Here is a 21,120-nt window from a genome sequence, read left to right as displayed (position 1 = left end):
ATCACCCATAAGAAAAAGTATAGATCTGTCCTATCTTGGACTGGAGTTGTAATACTGAACTGATGAAAATAAATGTATTGAATGTGCATGGTTTACATGCAGATAATATTTATGTAGGAATGAGTATCAGTGAATGCTGGAACAGAAGGCACTGATCACAACAAACAGACATCTGCATTGCCAAGGGGTTGTCGTTGCATCCTTTTCTGAATATAGCAGAACAATGTATGACTATTCTAATGCTTTATCATAATCAAATAATACATTTTCACCATGTATGCAGGCTAAGAAGTATTTTGTCACATTCTTTTTCAGGGACTACTATTAACAAACGACCTGTACTCGGATATAGAAATCTGAATCTCTTTAAATTATTCAGGCTCGTACATAAGCTTGGAGGATTTGATAATGTAAGTATACCATTCAGTAGCTCAAGGTGTGGCGTGCTGTGTGTTATCAAATGTGAACATTTTTTTTGCAAGCATATAGCAAACCATTTATAAGTGCATTTAATTGTTCTACCAAATTTGTCTTTGGCTTTATGTAAAGCTCATATCCTACTGAGAAGCCTATTGGAGTTAAAACTGAGTAGTAGTAGCAGCAGAAACTCCTAAACTGTAATAATGCCGATCTTGTAATGGGTATGCAAGGCATTAGTGTGCAGTTTAATGTAATTAACCCAAGGTATGGTGTTGGAATGCAATTAGGTGTGCATAATTACATGCAGGTTTTGATAATATTTTTTCTCTGTGGAATTCCTACAGCTCCCCTGAGCTAAAATCTGTGAAAGTACATAAAGTCTTAAAAGAAATTTACTAAGCCATACTGAAGTCAGCCTGAATGAACTAGGAAGAGCTTGTCAAAGTGGTATGGTATTACAGATTTTTGTAAGACTTTTCAGGTGCCTTTGGCCACAGTCAGTCTAAGCCGCAGGCAACTTGCTAAATGGTGCAAATCAAGGCCTTGGCACTTGGAAAAACTTTGAGTTTGGACAATCAGTTTGAAAGTTCTGACAGCACTCAGAGAAATGTGCTCTTATGTTAGTGATCACCTGCATCTTAATCAAAGGGTCTCCTGTTCCTAAGTGAACAGTTACAGATCATACACTTATAATTGACAAGGGCTTAGCCTAGATGAGGGGAATGGCAGATGGTAGCTGGCTGAATCAAGCTGTTACACCATCAAATAAATACAAGTAGAGAAACACAAAAAAGTAGGATTCAAACGAGGTGACTTGTATTGAACAGGAAAGATAAGGACAGTAGGTACGAGGATATACAGAGAGGAGGCGTGAAATATATTGAAGGCTATGCATGTAAATGCTCATGGTCTGGATAATTTCCAGGATTCCCGTCCCTTATAGCAGAGGCAGGCTTGAATATTATTGCTGTCTCTGAGTCAAAGTATACTAAGTCCCATGATTAGGTTTTAGCCTAGGTCCCAATTGTTTTTGGCTGCTAGAAAGACCATAAGAATCTGAACCTTGCCACAGCATCACTTAGTCCCCATTAAATTACCATGGGAAATTCACGGCTGAACTGGATTGGGGAGGCGGGTTGCTGGTCAGCAATGCTTTTGCAATTCTTTCTCCCTTCTTGGGCTGATTCCTTCTCTTCCCAGCACTTCTGACCATGGCCTCCTCTGCCACTGGGGGCCCAACTAGCATTTTCAGCTGTGCGTCCTGTGGGTGATCATGTGGTTCAAAGCAGCATTTGGGCCCTGGACACCAGAGAAGGAGGTATTTTGAGACACTGTGGCTTACCACCTTCTACTGCCAGCCCCATTGGCATCAAAGGGGGGGGATTGATGGGGTAAAGAGAGGCTGGGGAAATCGGATTGTGTGTGAAAGGGATAGGGAGGATGTGTGAAAGAGCAGATGGGGATTGTTAAAGCGGGACTAGAAGAGAGACTGTGTGTGTATTGGCATTTGGGATAGGAGTATATGAGAGAGCTGCGTTGAGTGAAGGAAGTGAGAGAGAGAGAACTATGATGGGGAGATAATGTAAAAGAAAGGATTGGGTGTGGGGAGAGGAAGTGAGGACCGGGGTGGGAAGAGGAAAGAGCAGAAGTAGGGATGTGAAGGGGAGCAGGGCTGAGGGAAGGACTGCTCTCTCTGCCCCCTCCAGATCCCTACAAGATCCTAAAACCTCCATTGCCTCTCCATGTCCATCCCCAATCTTTCCTCTGTCTTCTCTTCATCCTCCGTCCTTTCTCCTCCTGATCTTCTTGCTCTTCCTTGATCCATATCCTTAATTCTCCTTTTTCTCTCCCCATTCCCCTTCCTCCCTCCTTCCCCTTTCCCCATCCCTGAGACCTTCTCTTCCTCTCCTCCCACATAGATATCTGACTTTCCCCGCCCATTAAACTTTTGAAAGAACAAAAGAAATTGTACATACACAAAGCAAGGAAAACAACTTTTTTATAGGCTAAATAAATTAACAATATATGAAATGATTCACATTTATGAAATTGTTCTGCATAATTTCATGAACCTTTGCTGCAGAATCTACCACTGAGCTGCTTCAGGAAACTAGAGGCCGTGGATATAGCCATACAAGGCTATAACCTGCTCAGAAAGGACAGGCAAGCAGAAAAAGGGAAAGAGTTGTGCTATATGTAAAACATAGCTTTAAAGAAACTGAAATGAAGGTTGTATGGGAAAGTAAAGAGGAGCTGTGCATTTCTGCAAAGCTTTTGACACTGTCCCACATAGGAAAATTATAAATAAAACAAGCAGCTTAGGGATGGGTCCCCAAGGTGGTCCACTGAGTTAGAAACTGGTTAAGTGGTAAATGGATTGTAGTAGGACATGGAGCTCACTCTGAGGGATTATCAGTGTTATGGCTTAGAAATCTACCCTGGGACTGGTTCTGCTCAATACTTTTGTGAGCAATTTTGCACAGGGGTTACTAGGAAAGTTTGTTTTCTGATTGTGATAGTGACCCTTTTTCACCCCTTTGAACCTGTGCGGAACAAGCATGGGGTCTGGTCCACTTTAAATCCCACAGAGGCAGAGAGATCTGTGGGCAGGACCCTGCGTCTCCAGGAGAGGCAGCTCCTGTAAACCTATCCTGAGCAAACCAAAGGGATTTTGAGTGTATACTGTCCAGAGGGGGGGGGGGGCGGGCAGATTTTCAAAGCCCTATGACCGTTGGGCCTATTTTAAAAGGGCTCAGCGACGTGCGTAAAACCCTGGGACGCGTGTAAGTCCCAGGGCTTGCAAAAAGGGGAGGGGGTGGGGCCAGAGGCCTCTGACTCAGCGCCATTACTGCTGTGTCGGAGGATCGCGTGCCAGCGAGTTGCCGGCGTGCGCAACTTACGCCTGCCCAGAGGCAGGTGCAAAAGGTAAAATAAAAGTCATGGGGGGTTAGAGTAGGGCAGGGGGGGAAGGGATGGGAAGGTTAGGTTAGGAGGAAGGGAACGGGGGAAGGCAGCGTGGCTTGGCGCACGAAAGGTGCACAATTGTGCACCCCCTTGCGCACGCCGCCCCCTGATTTTATAACTTGCGTGTGCCTGTGCGCGCAAGTTATAAAATTAGGTATACATGTGCACGTGCTGGGTAGTGTGTGTGCACATGTACGCTGCACACACATGTTATAAAATCTACCCCTATGTGCGTAACTTGGATACTGCTAATGTAGGCAGTCGTGTTATGTTTGCTAAATAAAGTGGAAATTGCATTAGAAAAGGCCGGACTCCGTGTGACTTTGTGCCTCCGACCTGGGAAACACCACTCAGTTTCCCACACTACAGATGACACCAAGATTTGCAATAAAATACAAAACTCAGAGAGTAGACAAAACTAGGAATGATCTACGGAAGCTTGGGCAATAGTCAAGTTCTTGACAGCTATGATTCAATGCTAAAAAGTTCAAAATCATGCATGTGGGATGCAGAAGTCTAAGGGAGCAGTACTTAATATGAGGATGCGAAACTGTTAGCCATCAGTCAGGAGAGGAACTCATCGTGATTGCGTCTTATCTGAAGAGAGAAAAATAATGTGATAAGTTGGTGGCCAGAGCTAGAGGAATGGTAGAGTGGATAGGGAGACCTATAGCTAGTAGAAGAGAGAAGGCAATGAAACCTCTGTATAGATTGTGAGATCTCATCTTCAGTATTGTATCCAATTCTGAAGGCTGTACCTAGGAAAGAACATAGATTGGAGAAGGTCCAAAGAAGAACCACCAAATTGCTATGGGAGTTGCACCAAGGCCTTGTGAGATGAGACTTAAAAGAATTAAATGTGTCCCTTAAAGGAGAGAGAAGAGGGCTATGATAAGAGACCTTAAAATACCTCAAAGGTATAAATACATATGTGCTGATGTTACATGCCCAGAATTGAGGATGGTGCAGGATATTAATCTTTAAAATAAATAAAGAAGCATGTCTTTTCCAGTGAGTTGGATATTCTAAAACAAGTGGTCATGATACAGGGTGCCAAGGTGGTAGACACAAGAGTAACATCAGAAAATAGCATTTCATGAAGAGGAACAGTCTTTTAGTGGAAGTGATGAAGGGAAAAACAGTAACAGAATTTAAGAAAGCATGGAGTCAACACAGAAAATCCTTAGCTACAGAGATGTGAAGTTAGTTCCAGTATGTAAGTTTTATCATCATAAGGAGGTGGGCTGGTCCTAAGTTTTGGTGTTAGTAATATGGGTGAAGCTTTCTATTGTTATGATTGGTGTAGCTGGGTTCAAAAAAGGTTTGGATAAGTTCTTGGAGGAGAAGTCCATTAAGTGCTATTAATCAAGTTTACTTAGGGAATAGCCACTGCTATTAATTGCATCAGTAGCATGGGTGGTCTTGGTGTTTGGGTAATTGCCAGGTTCTTGTGGCCTGGTTTGGCCTCTGTTGGAAACAGGATGCTGGGCTTGATGGACCCTTGGTCTGACCCAGCATGGTAATTTCTTATGTTCTTATGTGTGTGTGAAAGGCAGTATTTAACTGCTGTGGTTTTTTATTAGGGCGTCATTGGAATGTTTGTGCTCAGGGCCAGTGATCTTTGTGGTAGAATATGGTGGGGGTATTTTGGGGATGATTGTAATGGTATTATTAAGAAGGTGGTAATGGACTGATGACATATTTATTTTAACTGTGTTTGGTGTTTGTTGTAGCATTGTAACATGCTCTGACTGTCTTGGAAGAAACAGTATATCAAGATAAATATATAAAGAAAGCCTGCAGTCAAATTGTGTGTGCTCACTTGAATATTATAATACCTCTGTATTGATCGATGGTGTGACCACAACTCGAGTAATGTGTGCAGTTCTGTTCTCTCTAGAAGCTCAGATAAAGTGGAACAGAGAAGGTCAATAAAATATTAAAGGGGAGTGACAGCTCCATTGTGAAGCAAGGCTAAATAGCTTAAGGCTCTTCAGTTTAGAGAAGAGGCAACTAAGAGGTGATTTGATGGAATTTAATAAACTCATGAGTGGGTAGAAGAGGTAAATCGGAAACGATTTACCCTTTCAGACAGTACTAAGACTAAAGGACACTCTATGAAACTAGCTAGTAGTAGATTTAAAACAAATAGGATAGAGTATTTTTTTTACTCCACACACAGAGTCAAGCTGTGGAATCTTTTGTCCAAGTATGTTGTCAAGGCATCTAGTATGTCATGGTTTAAAAGGGGTTTGGAAATGTCCATAAACCATTATTAGCCAGGTACATCTGGGAAAACCACTGCTTATCTCTGGGAGTGAGCAATAAAAATTGATCTACTCTTTGGGATCTGCTGTGTAACTTGTGACCCGGATTGGCCTTTGTCAGGCAGGATGCTGGGATTGATGGACCTTTGGTCTGATTCAGCATTACATATCTTATGTTCTTGCTACATGAACTAATTTGGACTAGAAGAGTCCTAAGATCCTTATATGCTGTCATGTTCCAGGTTTCTGTGTTAAGTAAGAAAGGGGAAATGGCACCTCTGTTTCTCCATTGGCAAGCAGGACAAACAGCCACACAAATGGGTGATGTCATCCAATGGCACCCCTTCGGATGTGCTCTTTCCAAGCTCAGAAAGCGTGAATGGGAGTTCCCGTGCATTCGTTCACGCGCAAGTCTCCTTGGTCTCTTTTTCTCCACTGCCAAAGTAGGACGAGGTTTTTGAGCTCTCTACATTCCGGCTGGGTTTTTCCAGTAATTTTAGCATTTGTTCGTTCATTTCTTCAGTAATCTTATTTTTCTTTTATTAGCGAGTCTCAAAAAAAAAAAAAAAAAGGGTTATATTAGTCAGGATGCCCGGGAAAGCTCCTTTCAAAAAAAAAAAAAAGTGGGGAATGTGGACACAATGGTGACTGCAGACCTGCACAATGTCTACTCAAAACGCCTCTGGACCTCAGATGATACCTCTGCCTGTGAGGCATGTGCCAGGATGTCTCCTAGAGCACTGAGATATCATCAGTTAACTTTATTGTCCGAAGTCACATACCTTGAGGGAATAAAGCTACACAGATACCTAGATAAAAAGGCCAGACCTGAGTCATGGAATTCATTTACTTCATCATTGTCACAGTTACATAAATATAAATGAAAAACCTAGGTCATCCTGCTACAGGGGCCAATGCAATACAGTGCGCTCAGCCAAGCGCACTGTTTAAGCCGCTAATCCACCCCCTAATGCAATAGGGGGGTTAGTGCCTATTTAACGCGCGTCCGACGCGAAGTGAATGAGTTAGCGCTTATCACATGCAAATGCATGTGAATGAGGTTATTACTCATTCACTCCAAATGCACATTTATTGCTCAGATATTAACGCCTGCCTGGAGCAGGCGTTAATAGCTGAGCGCACTGAAAAAAAAAAGTACAGAAAAAACTGCTTTTCTGTACTTTTTTTAAAGTAAAAAAAAAAACAAACTCTGCCGGCCGCTTTGAAGACTGACAACAATATGCTCGGCGTCACTTTTCATAACAGGCTGACTGCAGTTATGAAAACCAACGCCGAGTTTATCAGCATCGGTGTTCATAACCAGCAGATCGCGGGGTCGCGTTTGCAAGGAGGCGCTAAGGTTGTGCTAGCGACCCTAGCGCTTCCTTGCTAGCACGACCCCCTAATTTGTTTATTGCATGGCACCCCTCCTTGCGGGTGCCATGTGTGCACTAATAAAGCGGGCGCTGAAAAGTCAGCGCCCACTTTCCGCAAATTTTATTGCATCGGCCCCACAGATTGCACAGGTCAGCAGCTTCTTCTGAGTAGATTATGGCTCCAAGTTCTGACGCAATGCCATTGATGCCAGAGGCTTTGGCATCAAAAAAGGCTGCATCAACTGTGCCAAAATTGACACCATCATCTGCGCCAAGGATAGCACCAAACATAATGCCTAAGACGGCATCTTTCTGAGGAATGCTTCATCATTTCAGAAAATCCCATATTAGTGTCAGTATCTGACAACTCTTCAGGCATGTTTCCACCAGATAAAGATAGTTCAGTGTTTGTCTAAAGAATGAGGCATACTTATCTAAAACAATGAGAATAATTTTCAAAAGCATTTACATGCTTAAAATTGGATTTTACACATGTAAATTCACTTTAAGCGCGTAAATGGGCTTTTGAAAATTGCTATGATAGTATGTTACTTTTCTGTGCGTAACTCCTTTGAAAATTACCTCCCTTGTGAGAAAAATGTCTTTTCCTTTCCAATCATGCTCTCCAATACTAAACTATATAAATTTTTGAGACAGATGTTAACTCCAAAGTCAATCAGCTGAGGAAAAGGAACACCATACCTCACACACACATTCAATGTCACCTTTTCTAATTAGGGATTCAGATTTGCAGTCAGTTAAATCCGTATTGGATCATTCACAGCTAGAATCTCCTGAAATTCCAGGGGATCCGTATCCTGAAATGTATTCCACCAGAAGACCCTACCTACAAAAGATGTCAGATTCTATGCCATTTCAAATACAAGAGAATACAGTTCAATCTTAAATATTATACAAAAAGGTTACAGACTTCTTTGGAAATAAAGTTCCAAAATCTTCCTCTAAATGCATTAAGATTGTCTCACCATGTTCCAAGGACTCAGTTGCTTGTAATTCAATAAGAAATAAAATCTCTATCGACTCAAACAAGAGAACTAGTCCCAATAGAAAACAGGAGCATGGTGTTTTATTCAAATTACTTCTTTATCCCAAAGAAATCAGGAGGTCTTCATCCTATCTTTGATCTTAGAGCACTGAACACATTTCTCAAAAGAGAGAAATTCAAGATAAATTAATTATCGACCATTCTCCCATTGCTGCAGCAGGAAGATTAACAACATTGGTTCTAAAAGATGCATATGAACGTATCCCAATTCACCAAAAATCATCTCAGGTTTTCAGTAGACAACTATCATTGCCAGTACAAAGCCCACTCTTTGGTCTATCTGCAGCACCAAGAGTGTTCACCATATGTCTAGCAGTTGTAGCAACTCACCTAAAGAAGAATGATATATTAGTTTTTCCATACTTAGATGACTGGTTAGTATCGAGGAAATCCTTTGAAAAAGCAGTAGCAAATACAGAGCTTACAGGACAGACTCTCCACACCTTTCGGTTTCTCTTCAATTAGGAAAAATCTCTGCTGATTCCTTCCCGTTGACTGGAATTTATGGATGCAATTCTAGACACTCAACAGAAAAATGCTTTTCTTCCTGTTCAAAGAATGACCAGAATAATGGATTTAATAAATATATTCCACAATCAGATTACAATTAGAGCAAGAAAATTTATGGAATTGCTTGAACATATGGCAACAACAGTTCATGTAATTCCATATGCATGTCTTCATATGAGGATAGCACTATGGAAGTTCAAGGCATACTGGAACCAGCAGTTGCAGGCCCTATCCCATAGGATATTTTTTATTTATTTAGATTTTTATATTCTGCTTTTCATACTTTTTTCAGCATTTCAAAGCAGATACTTATACATCTTCAGCTATGCAACCATTCGACCTTCTCAAAGGTCACAGCTTCCATCCTTCTCCATTCTAAGTGGTTAACAACAGATGCATTTTCTCAAGTATAGAGAGCTCACCAGGACCACCTGTGTACTCGGGTTAATTGGACAGTACAAGAAAAGTCTTTACACATAAATGAACTGGAATTCAAAGCCCTTAAAGCTTTTGAATCATTCATAAAGGGAAAAATCATTAATCTATAGAAATGCAAATCAAAATGAATTTTTTCACCCTCTAACTCACGGAAAATACTTTCATAGACAAATGAAACATGAATTTAAGGTCATGCAAATAGGTTTGCAGAATTATATTCACTTTATCGTGTGATGTTTGATCTGGCCATAAAATTAAAACCATGTATTGCGCATGTACTCTGTCACTTGCATATTAGATTGGACTGTGAGTTGTGAGGCAGTGGTGTTTTGCGGGGGTCGGGGGTTGCAGGTAGCGTGGCATCAAGTCCTCAAACTTCTCGGAACTCATCATGAGAAGTGACTAAACCCAGTCCATCCTCATGTTTTACATAATGGGCTTAGTAATTGTTATTTATATAGCAACTTATGTAGGAAAACTAACAGAAGTCTGAGAGAGTTAGAAGTAAAAAATAATTAAAATGATAATACAGAAATAGAATTGTGAGAGCCATTTCTGTGAGGTAATACCAATTTACAGTAGTAAATTGCCCTGTCTGAAAATTGCCCTCTCCAGAGCAGCTAAAAAGTATGTGTGGGGTTCACAGCGCACATCTTTTTAGCCACATTAAAAAGGGGCATTCCACTGAGTATGTACAGTTTGGAGGAGTACTTGTGCACTTGACAACTACACAGGCTGCTCACAATTGCTCCTTAATGGAATTATAGCTTGATTCAGTTATTCTCAACCCAGTCCCTGAGGTCTGCTTGGCCAGTCCGGTTTTCAGGATACCCCTAATGAATATGCATGAGATATATTTGCATGCAATTCCTCCAATGTATGTAAATATATCTCATCCATATGCATTAGAGATATCCTGAAAACCCGACTCTCCAGGCAGGCCCTGAGGACCAGGTTGAGAATCATTGGATGGTTAAAGCAGTGGGCCAAGAACCAGAAAAGCCAGGTTTCAATTTTCTTTTTTCTCTGATACGCTTTCTAATCTTGGGTAAGTCTCCTCACCTTCTATTTTTTAGAACCACCAAACAGGTACAATCAGAGGTCTATTTACTAGCTGTGATATTTTTCCCATCAACAAGCAGACATGAATTAGCCATAACACATTGGGTGACATCATCCAACAGTACCAACACAGACATAGCTCTTGGAACTGAGTAAAGACTTGACCGAGCAAGTTCCTACATGTGTACATTGCATCTTGAGGCCTTCAGTCTTTCTTCATCTGAACTTATTGCATGGATCTGTCTCAGTATCTCTCTTAAAATTTTTTATTTTTTTCTGTCCTCATTGCTTTCGTGCTTCTTCATTGCTGCTGGGGTTTTTTTTTCTGCTGCTGCCTCGACAGCCCCTCAAACAGAACTTTATAGTTCTAAAAAAAAAATACCAAAAAATAATAATTTGAGTATGGATAAGCCTAAGGCCAAGAAGCCCTCAGCTGTTTAAGTGCCTGCATCTATGGGTGCCAGATGTCCATCATAGATATGCATTCATTCTGCTATCGCTGCCTTGGCCCAGACCATCACTCTTCCAACTGTAACAGCTGTTGTCCGATGCCCTTAAGGCACAGCAACACCATTCTTGGAAGATGGATGCCCCAAGGAAGGAAGTGGCGGAGAAGTGTGTGAAGTCTTGGTGCAAGACTGAGTGACAGAAACGCTCCTTATCCTGGAGCAAGGCATCGTCAAACTTGCGGCAAGGCATCATTGATTAGTGCAGTTAGTGTAGCTGGGTTCAAAAAAGGTTTGGATAAGTTCTTGGAGGAGAAGTCCATTAACGGCTATTAATCAAGTTTACTTAGGGAATAGCCACTGCTATTAATTGCATCAGTAGCATGGGATCTTCTTAGTGTTTGGGTAATTGTCAGGTTCTTGTGGCCTGGTTTGGCCTCTGTTGGAAACATGATGCTGGGCTTGATGGACCCTTGGTCTGACCCAGCATGGCAATTTCTTATGTTCTTATGATTCCCCCCCCCCCCCCCTTTACTCTCGCAAGTACGGAAAAGCACCCATGGTGCCAGTTTCCAGATACATTTCAGATTAGGGATTGAGTGTGGCGCAGAAGCCTGTGGCACCTGGTGAGGTGCTGAGAAGAGTGCCTAAATGACGCAAGGGTCCCCCTTCGGAGCCATCACACTTGAAACTAAGGAAAATATAGAGGCTGTCAACAAAGGGGTCTGCTGGAGCAGGCCCCTTCCTTGACTTTGGGAAATAGCCTCATCAACTCTTGACCTATCATCCTTCCTGGCGTGAAAGATCTCCATGGCTGCAAGTCATTTATTTTACCTGGACCCACAGCCAACCAGTGCATGTTATTGGAGAGGAGCTTGCATTCTAGGGTACATCCAAGATACTTAATGCAGCATACCAAGGCATCATCGATTATGTTGGAGTGGAGAACTATAGTAAATAAGTCCAAGAGTCCACTGCTGGTGCTATGGCAGGGAAGGAGGTGTTTCCAGTGCTGTCCATGGACCAAGGTGCCATGTTTGTCAAAACAACTGTCGCAGAATGCCTCAGTTGTCAGCTTCTATGGTGCTGAGTTCCTCTTTAGCTTTACCGGCAGCCTTTCATGAGGATGAGCCACTCTGGGTTTCTGAAGAGGATGTCTCTCCTCCATCTTCAGTGCAAAGAGTCCCATAGCCAGTGGGAGCCCAGATCTCAGAATTTCTTTGCCTCCTTAAGCCTAAAGACCAGATAAGGAGATTAGAACCTCTGCTGTCCAATTTGAGAAAATATTTTTCCACCTAGTGGGGTTACCCAAAATCCCAAACTGGTGTGTGCTTTTCCTCAAGAGGTTCCCATATTGGGAGTAGGTCCTCACCATAAGGTGGTGAATTCTTTTCCTCCAGCGGAGTCCATTCGTGAATCAAAGGGGATAAAATAAAATCAATTCATTCTAAGTTCCTACCAGACCCTTCCCCCTAGGCCAAGAAGAGATCTCCTCCTTGGTCACCCTCATTGTTGTTAAGCACTAAATCAGCTTAAAGGCACTTCTCCATGAACACAAAGGTACCATACCAAATTTAGTAGAAACATTTAAATGTATTATTGCATATATGCAGGCACCTTTGGGAGGAACAGAGGGACAGGACCTCTCTGGCCAGAGCTCGGGAGAAGCTCTATCCTTTGTTTCTCTCCGTACATTAGTAAAGTCTTCTTTTTATAGATAACACAGACAGTCTCAATCCCCAAATTGCTCGAATCCATGGGAGTATCATGTACAAGATTTCTTGTGTCAAAACAAGATAAATTAAACCTAAGTTACCCTGATCCCCCTCCCAGATTGAGGCCCACTTGCCTAATGTTCATGTCAATCTTCTGTTAGTCCTTTGTCCTATCAGGTTTTCACCTTCAGGGAGGTATCCAAGACTCTAGTTTCGCTGGTACCAATTAGTGGAAACATTAACCTTTGAGATTCTAACCTTTTCCTTCTGCTTTTCTGTGACCCCATGACCTTCCATCATAAGTTTTTGACATCACCTGCTGCTGTCCAGATGTCTCCTGTTGTTTTTCCAAATGAGGGTCAATAGGGCATTTAAGGTTCCCATGGCCAGAACTGCAAGCAGGCCAAGGCAGCAAAGGGTTCTGGGTGAGCCATAGTCTCCATGTTGGTCTCATATTCAGGCACACATATCAATTGTCATTGGGGTCAAGTGTCTTAGTGTTCCCTCATGGGCGGGGGAGAGGAAGTTTTCATTGGGATTCTTTCAGAACACCTTTCAGACTTGCCTCAGAAGATCTCTGCTACTTCAGGTTTTTGGATAAGCTAGCAAAGATGCTATCTGTCAGTGTTGGGAAGGAAAAGGACCCAAGAAGTGAGGTCTTTGTGTTTCTTCAGTTCTTTCTACCTCCAGCAGTCTCAGTGACTATCCTGAAGGGCCTGTAGATGACATGGAAGCTGGATCTAAAGTACAGGGTCTATGCCTCCCCAGGATTTTGGATGGTTCAGCTACCACATCACTTCAAGGTGGTGGAGTCAACATTAAAACATGCTGAGTACACTCATGATCACTCCAATATGCGTACTGGAAAAGATCCAAAGGTGTTGGACACATTTGAGAAAAATGTCTCTCAGGGATCCATGCTGAGTGCCCAGATTGTGGTTCACCAGCTCTATATGGTGTAGTATTTGCACAAATGTATGCAGCAGCAAATGTTTTTAACAAAACCATCAATCCAGAGCAGGAACACTTCCGTTAAAACAGGGAAGACAGAGGAATATGAGAAGCAACTTACTTGTTTCATTTAAAAAGCTTTTGTTATCGCTGACTGGACTTCAGCCACTTCCACATGACCCCAAAAGCTTGCGTGGTTGTAAGTGAGTGACCTCCAAGAAGAATATATATGGTAATCCCTATACAGAGTACAACTTATTAAGTGGCAGAGTTCAACATGGCTATAAAGAATCAATCCATTTTATAGTCATTATCAGCCGTGATGCAGGACCAAATGGCTCCTGCCCAACACCAGTATTTTTCCTATAAGCATCCATTCTTCCATAGACATCCCTTCTGCTCTTTTCAATGTCATTAAGTTCCTCCCATTCTTCAGCAGCAGCAGCTGCTGTCCTCTCCAGGTCAACAGAGGGAAAGGCCTCAGCCAAATGCTCAGCAGAATATGCAGCCTAAGACTGGAACCAGTTTTTGATGGCTTTGAGGCCTTCCTCCCTGCCTCCTTTGGTGGGAAAAAAAGGCCAGTCTTTCCTCTCAAAATGGTTCTGTGTCATCAAGGAGGACTCTGTGGGTTCTGAAAATTGTGGAGTATGGATACTGCTTATGCTGATCTTGCCCTCTGACGACCCAGCAGATGTAAGTTTTCAGCTCTCCCCTTCTCAGTCTGCCCAGTTGCAGCTGGAAGTGGAGTCACTCCGTCAACAGAAGACAGTCAAACCTGTCCCTTCTCAGGAGTGTGGCCAGGAAATCTATTCCAGGAAGGCCTTAATCCCCAAGACCTTGAGGAGGAGTGGGCAAGGATTGAGACCTATACTGGACTTGCTGAGAGTGAAAAAGTTGTTGATTTAGGAGAGGTTCAAGATGAGCTCCCTCCAGACAATTTTTCTTTTCATTTAACCAAGGGATTGGATATATGTTCTGGATCTGAAGGATGCTTATGCACACATTCCCATTAACTCCCACCGTTTGGAAGTTTCTCAGGTTTGTGATAAAGTGTGTGAGTTACCAATACAAGGTGTTCTCTTTCAGGCTTTCTGCATTCCCAAGAGTGTTTGCAAAATGCCTTGCAATAGAGGTGACACTGCTTCATTGGCAGAGAGTCTGCATGTTCCCGTCCTTGGATAATTGGTTGATGACATCTATCTACATCAGTTCTAGAGTCCTCTCTCACTAGGTTTTCTGGTCTATTTTGCCAAGTCAGACCTGGTTCCATCTGAAAGAATTCAATTCATAGGAGTCTGGATAGATTGGCTTCATGAGAAAGCTCTTCTTCTCATCAAAAGAGCTGCATTGCTGAGGGGCCTGTAAGGTTCACCTTAAACAGGACAAAACATCAACAAGATCTTCTCTGACACATAACTGCTGCTATACATGCTGTAGTTACACGATGTTAGGTTCCATATTAGGAGTTACTACCCAGGAAAAAGATCTAGGCATCACAGTGGAGAATACATTGAACTCGTCAGCTCAGTGTGCTGCAGCACTCAAAAAAGCAAATAGAATGTTAGGAATTATTAGGAAGGGAATGGTGAATAAAACAGAAAATGTCATAATGGCTCTGTATCGCTCCATGGTGAGACTACACCTTGTATACTGTGTACAATTCTGGACATCACATCTCAAAAAAGATATAGTTGCACTGGAGAAAGTACAGAGAAGGGTGACCAAAATGATAAAGGGGATGGAACAGCTCCCCTATGAGGAAAGGCTAAAGAGGTTAGGGCTGTTCAGCTTGGAGAAGAGACTGCTGAGAGGGGGATCTGATAGAGGTCTAGAACAGGTAGATGTGAATGGTTATTTACTCTTTCAGATAATAATAGGGGGCACTCCATGAAGTTAACAAGTAGCACATTTAAAATTAATCGGAGAAATTTCTCTTTTGCTCAATGCACAATTAAGCTCTGGAATTTGTTGCCAGGGGATGTGGTAGATGCAGTTAGTGTAGCTGGATTTAAAAAAGGTTTGGATAGATTCTTGGAGAAGAGGTCCATTGACTGCTATTGATCGGGTAGACCTGGGGAATTGCCACTGCTATTACTGGCAGCGGTAGCATGGGATCTACTTAGTGCTTGGGTACTCGCCAGGTACTTGTAGTCTGGATTGGCCACTGTTGGAAACAGGATGCTGGGCTTGATGGACCCTTGGTCTGACCAATATGGCAATTTCTTATGTTCTTACATATGGTTCCTTTGACTTTTCTGCATGTGTGAGGCTTTCATTCAGGCCTCCAAAACCAGTAGGATCAGCTTTATCAGCCATAATCCCACCAAAACTCCTTGACCTCTTGGATATAGCATCCCTTCAATGGTAAATTAATCCAGTAGTTCAAAAGATGGTCTCTTGCTGCTTGTTCCACCACACCAAGTAATTTTGTCTACCGATGCCTCTATCAAGGGGTGGGGGGTGCATCCTGGGTATAGTGTAGACCAAGGGTTGTGGTTTCCAGTGAAAAGTTATCTACAAATCGTCCACCTGGAGCTGCAAGCTATCCATCATGCTCTAAGAGCTTTCTCTCACTTTCTTTTGGCAAAGAGAATCTTGATCCAGAATCTTGATCCAGAAACTTGATCAAGTGGCCTGGTTGGGGGTGAGGGGGAAGGTAGGGCATATGTCGCTATATATTTTGGCAAAGGGAAGAGCTTTTGGAAGGAGGCAAGGCTTAGTTGCACTTTATTTTTTTATTTGTTACTTTTGGTGCCTAGGGGTGGCCAGTGGATAGGAGAGGTGTTCATAATACGCTCCGCCCACCAATTTATGCATCCTGCTTTAGGGGCGAGCACCAGGGGCTGCATCAACTTCATAAAGGCTGGGAGCATCAAGGTGTGCGTTAAAGACCTGATGCTCCTAGGGAAAGTTAACCGGTCCTCTTGACGTGTTGCTAACTTTCAATTAAATAACTCAACTTGCTAATTTTGAGGCGAGCCACATTATTTGAGTTGCATTAATTTGGATGGAATGTATTGTGTGCAGATCAGCTCATTTTAATGCTAGCATTGTATCGTGTTTTGATGGGAGAGATTATGCACATTATTTAAAATACAAAGCATTATCTCTGCATCAAGGCATTTACTACATGGTAAACACTGTTTACTGCATGTTAAAGACCTAATGCAGCTTAGTAAAATATCCTCTTAGATTGTAAATTCTTTGGAGCAAGGAAGTATCTACCATTCTTGAATATAACTTGCCTTGAGTTCATATTTGGAATGTGGAATAATTAAATCTAACTTCCAAATCCAAGTTTATTGCTTGAGATTTGATGTCAGCTTGTCAGTCAACCTAAACAAAACTACTAATCTTGAATTTCATGTTTTTCTATAGTGTCTGTTTCTGGAGACCATATCTCCGTAAGGATATAGAAAGAGCAAATGCAGTCAGTCATTTTTTAGTGGAATGGAAGCTCTAGAACAAGGAGTCCCAATACAAGGCTCCAGAGGGTTAAACTGAGTTAGTGAACTGAGAAGCAAAATAAGGAAATATTTCTTGATAGAAAGGATAGTGGATAAATGAAACAGCCTCCAAGTGAAAGTGGTGATGGGAAAATCCTATCAAAATTCAAGAAAAAATGGAATAAATACACAGGTGAGGTTTCACAGGCTCTGCAGTATTACAGCAGGAAGAGAAAGTGGAAAGATTAGATGAGCCTTCTGATTTAGGTTGGACGTTATATTCTAAGCTTCTGTGTTGGTATAGAGCAGTTTGTCTTAATTAGCTGAGGGGTTACATCCAAGCCAAATTTGCCAGAACTGATTCATGAGCAGGTCAAGGAAGTAACAGTTGTCTGAGTGATCAAAGAACTTGAGGCATGTCGTCATTTTTACTGAGCATAAAACTTAAAAGGAGGACAACTTACATCTTTCCATTCCTAAAATACTGAGTGTACCTGAAAGGTAAAAAGACCATAAATTGAGGCCAGATATGATGCTATGACAAATAGCTATTCTGGAAGAATGGTGAATAAAATTGCTATTCCGAACTCCTTCCCTGGCTGCTACACTCACACTCTCCCAGTCACTGCCATAACTCTGCTCCACCTCCCCCCAACCCTGCTACCATCTACACTCGCCTCCCAGCTACCGCTTCCATTCGTTTCCAAGCTGAACGGTGCCCCTGCTGTGCTGAACAAAACCAGCAGGAAGATTGCAGTGAGCGCCGAGCTGTATTCTGGCACACGCTCACAGTCCTCGTGGCATCCCTGCCCCTCTTCCCTTATCAAGTAAGAAACCAGCAAGAAGAGGTTGAGCTCAGAACAAGCCTTCTTGAACATCCCTTCTCGCACACTGTGGAGCCGATATAAGACCCACGGTGAAATCAACGCTAGTTGTCTGCACGTGTTTTTTTTTTAAGCATGCGCGGCGAAAGGAGGTGCCTCTGAGGGGTGTAATAAAGGATGGGTAGGCAAATGAGATGCACGCAGAAAATCCACACTAAAAGTAAAATACGCACAAATATAGGCACTCAAAACCCTAATGTTTTAAAATACGCAGAAACCCTCATTAATGTGGTGACCCATGAGTGATTCTCGGGACAAAAGCCTTCCCCTTTCATAAAACACTCAAGTGGTTAGTGGTCCGGGAGTGGGACTGACTGTGGGTAGAGCAGTGTCTAACCCTCTTCATGTTCTGTCTCCAACCGCGTGGCAGCTGTACCAGTAGATACCAGTAAGCGCAGGAAATGCAGCAGATATTTCTTCAGCCAACCCATTTGCGAGCTTGCAGGCTGCAGCTACTATTTTTAAATTGCAAAGGGACCGATGTAAAAAGCTGCAGCAATTTTTTTTGTGCATACTTGCGCATCTGCGCGTGTTTTTCCCATGCAAATCCTACACGTGCATGTAATAATGTGTTCAGCGGGGGGAAAAACATGCGCAAAAACCCGCTTAAAAATCCGCAGTTGGTTTTGCATGAGTGCATGCTGATGGCATACAAAGGAGGCAATTAACTATTCATGGACTGTGCAGGGCACCCCACGTTGGTTAGTGCAAGTTTTTGTACTCGGGTTTTTTAGCACCTGGGTCAGGACCGGAGGAGTTGAGTTAAAGCGCATGTCTGGAGGCCAGTTTACCCCATTGCTAGCATTAATGTGGTTGTATGTCCGTGCAGCTCTGGGGTTAATCATGGATTAATTAATTGCCTCCTTGACAGCAGAAATGGTGGAGGCCTTCTCTGTGACAGAATTTAAATGTGTGACACAGATACAGAGGCAGTAGTAGTAACAAGATTGAGAAGTTAGGTTAAAGACATGGGGAGATCTAATGTTATATCATACAAGTATGGAAATGTGCATGTTAATCTATCCAGCGTAGAAGAAAACCAGAGAAGGAGGACAATTGAGCAGACTGGCTGGACAAATTGGTCTGTATCTGCCTTCATCTCCTATATTACTGTATAATATTGTGCTTAACTCTAAGGACCATTACAGTAAGAAATTCTGGTGACAGGTAAGCCAGGAAAAGATGCTTTTTTTTAAACTCTATTGGATATGCGTGCAACTTTCAACTCTATAAATCATTTATTATTACTGCAGCACCTGCATGACCTGAATCTCAAGGTTTATGTTTTAAAAAGATTTTATTCCTCTTTAACAAATTGATCTTTTCAACTCTGTTGAGATCAAGACATTTCTGCAATTCGTCCAGTATTATATGGGGTCTCCCAGGGTTCTATTGTATCACAAATTTTATTTAATCTTGATCTTCCTCCTTTAGCTACCTTAATCCAGGATCATGATTTGAGTTGGTAATTTTATGCTGATGATCTTCAGTTTGTGACTTTTATTGATCCACAAAAAGCAAATGATTATTCTGTATTGAACTCCTGTCTTGCTGCAGTTGCAGTTTGGTTAAGGGAACACAAATTAAACATTAATCTCTATGAAAACTGAAGCACTTTGGATCATCAGGATAAATCAGTCTTTACGTCCTTTTCCTGAATTAATGGGTGTAAAGATTTTTCCTAAATGATCACAGCATTGGAAGTCATATTGGACTCTAATTTGTCAATGAATGACAAAATTTCTATGGTTGTAGAAAAGTGTTTTTATTATCTATGTTTTTTTGAGATAAAAGGTTTTATATTTCTAGTAAAAAATTAGATTCACTAGTTCATTCCTTAATCTTTACAAGGTTAGGTTATTGCAATGTGCTCTCATTCAATTAGCTATTTACAATTAATCCAAATACCATTGCCAAATTTGTGTTTGGTACAAAAAAGTGTGATTCTGAATTGCCATTCTGATCGAGCTTCACTGTGTTTAGAGTGTTTAGAGTGTAAAGTATTTGACCATTCATCTATTCCCCCATAGGTGCCTTTCTGCTCTCGGTATTCTTTGCAACAGGATTTGCTTCTAGTTCCTCCCTCTTTGTCAGTTTAGAAAATACTCAACATTCAGCATTTAGTTATATAGTTCCCTCAACCTGAAATGTTGTCCCATTGGTAATTAAGAAAGTACTTAAAATTTTGCAACTGTCTAAAAACTTGCCTTTTCTCACAAGCCTATGATGTATAATTAAGTTTGTGCTTAATAGCTGTACTCTACTTTTGATTCTTTGAATACCTTATACTAGTTTGTTTTTTAATTTTTTATATTAAGATGTAATTTTAGGATTATATACTTTTTGTCTAAATTGCCTGTAATTTTATGGGATAAATTGTCAACCGCTTTAACTATAATGGTATGGAATGATGGTCTATCAATCATAATAATAATAATAATAATAATAATAATAATAAATAAATACATTGTTGAGTAGCAAAAGGATCCCCTATAGATTTGCAGAACTTTTCAAGTCAGCTAATTCAGCATATTATGCAGTCTTTAGAGATACTAAAGGTTTGGGGTTTTTTTTGTTTTTTTTGCTGCAACAAAGGCAATTATTTTCTCTTGCAGCTCTGCATTGTGGGCATCCCACATAATAAAAATAGATATTGCAGTTACACCATTAATTTGATGATCTCCCTAATAGCTTTATTCACTTCTTTATAAAAAATCATACTAAAAGAGTAGGTTATTAAATTACCACATTTTCATAGGGGCTTTCTAACCAAGACAATCTTGCATACATCTCGGATGGGCATTTGATTGGACCCAGTTATCTAGTCTGTCTAACAAGCTGATATAACCTCTTTACACACAGTATTTTTAAAAAAAAAAAATCTAATTTGAAGCAAACATTGTGGGCCAGATTTTAAAAGCCCTGCGCGCGTAAATCCGGCCGGATTTACGTGCGCAGGGCACTCGCGCGCCGGCGCACCTATTTTGCATAGGCCGCCGGCGCGCGTAAGTCCCTGTGCTTTGTAAAAGGGGCGGGGAGGGGGCGTGTCAGGGGGCAGGACCGGGGGGCGTGGCGCCGACCCGGAGGCATGGTCGAGGCCTCCGGACCAGCATCCGGGTCGGGTGATGGCGCGCACAGATTTACGCCTGCTTTCGGCAGGCATAAATCTGCCAACAAAGGTGTTGGGGGGGTTTAGATAGGGCCAGGGGGTGGGTTAGGTAGGGGAAGGTGCGGGGGGTGGAAAGAAAGTTCCCTCCGAGGCAACAGGCAGTTGCACAAATGTGCACCCCCTTGCGCGCGCCGACCCCGGATTTTATAAGATACGCGCGGCTACACGCATATCTTATAAAATCCAGAGTACTTTTGTTCGTGCCTGGTGCGCGAACAAAAGTACGCACTCGCGTAAATTTATAAAATCTACCCATGTATGTTTAAGAGGAGTTGAAGAGTAGCCTAGTGGTGTGTTACGACCCATGGAAACCAGAGTTCAAATCTCACTGTTGCTCCATGTGACCTTGGGCAAATCACTTTACCTTCTGTTGCCTCAGGTACAAAATTAGATTGTAAGGCCTGTG

The 21,120-nt window shown here is 42.0% G+C and overlaps 1 protein-coding gene across 5 annotated transcripts in view; it reads left to right on the top strand.

Moving 5' to 3' along the window:
- The window catches only part of ARID4B (AT-rich interaction domain 4B), a 486,307-nt gene that overhangs the window by 313,285 nt on the left and 151,902 nt on the right, over nucleotides 1-21,120 (top strand). For all 5 annotated transcript variants that reach the window (XM_029593836.1, XM_029593835.1, XM_029593838.1 and 2 more), the window contains exon 13: nucleotides 316-410. In XM_029593836.1, the coding sequence (XP_029449696.1) occupies nucleotides 316-410 (95 nt within the window). The remainder of the gene's footprint in view (nucleotides 1-315; nucleotides 411-21,120) is intronic.

Source organism: Rhinatrema bivittatum, chromosome 3 (genome assembly GCF_901001135.1).
Source record: "Rhinatrema bivittatum chromosome 3, aRhiBiv1.1, whole genome shotgun sequence".
NCBI lineage: Eukaryota > Metazoa > Chordata > Amphibia > Gymnophiona > Rhinatrematidae > Rhinatrema > Rhinatrema bivittatum.
Note: the sequence above shows the minus strand (reverse complement) of the source record. Positions and strands in the feature narration are given on the sequence as shown.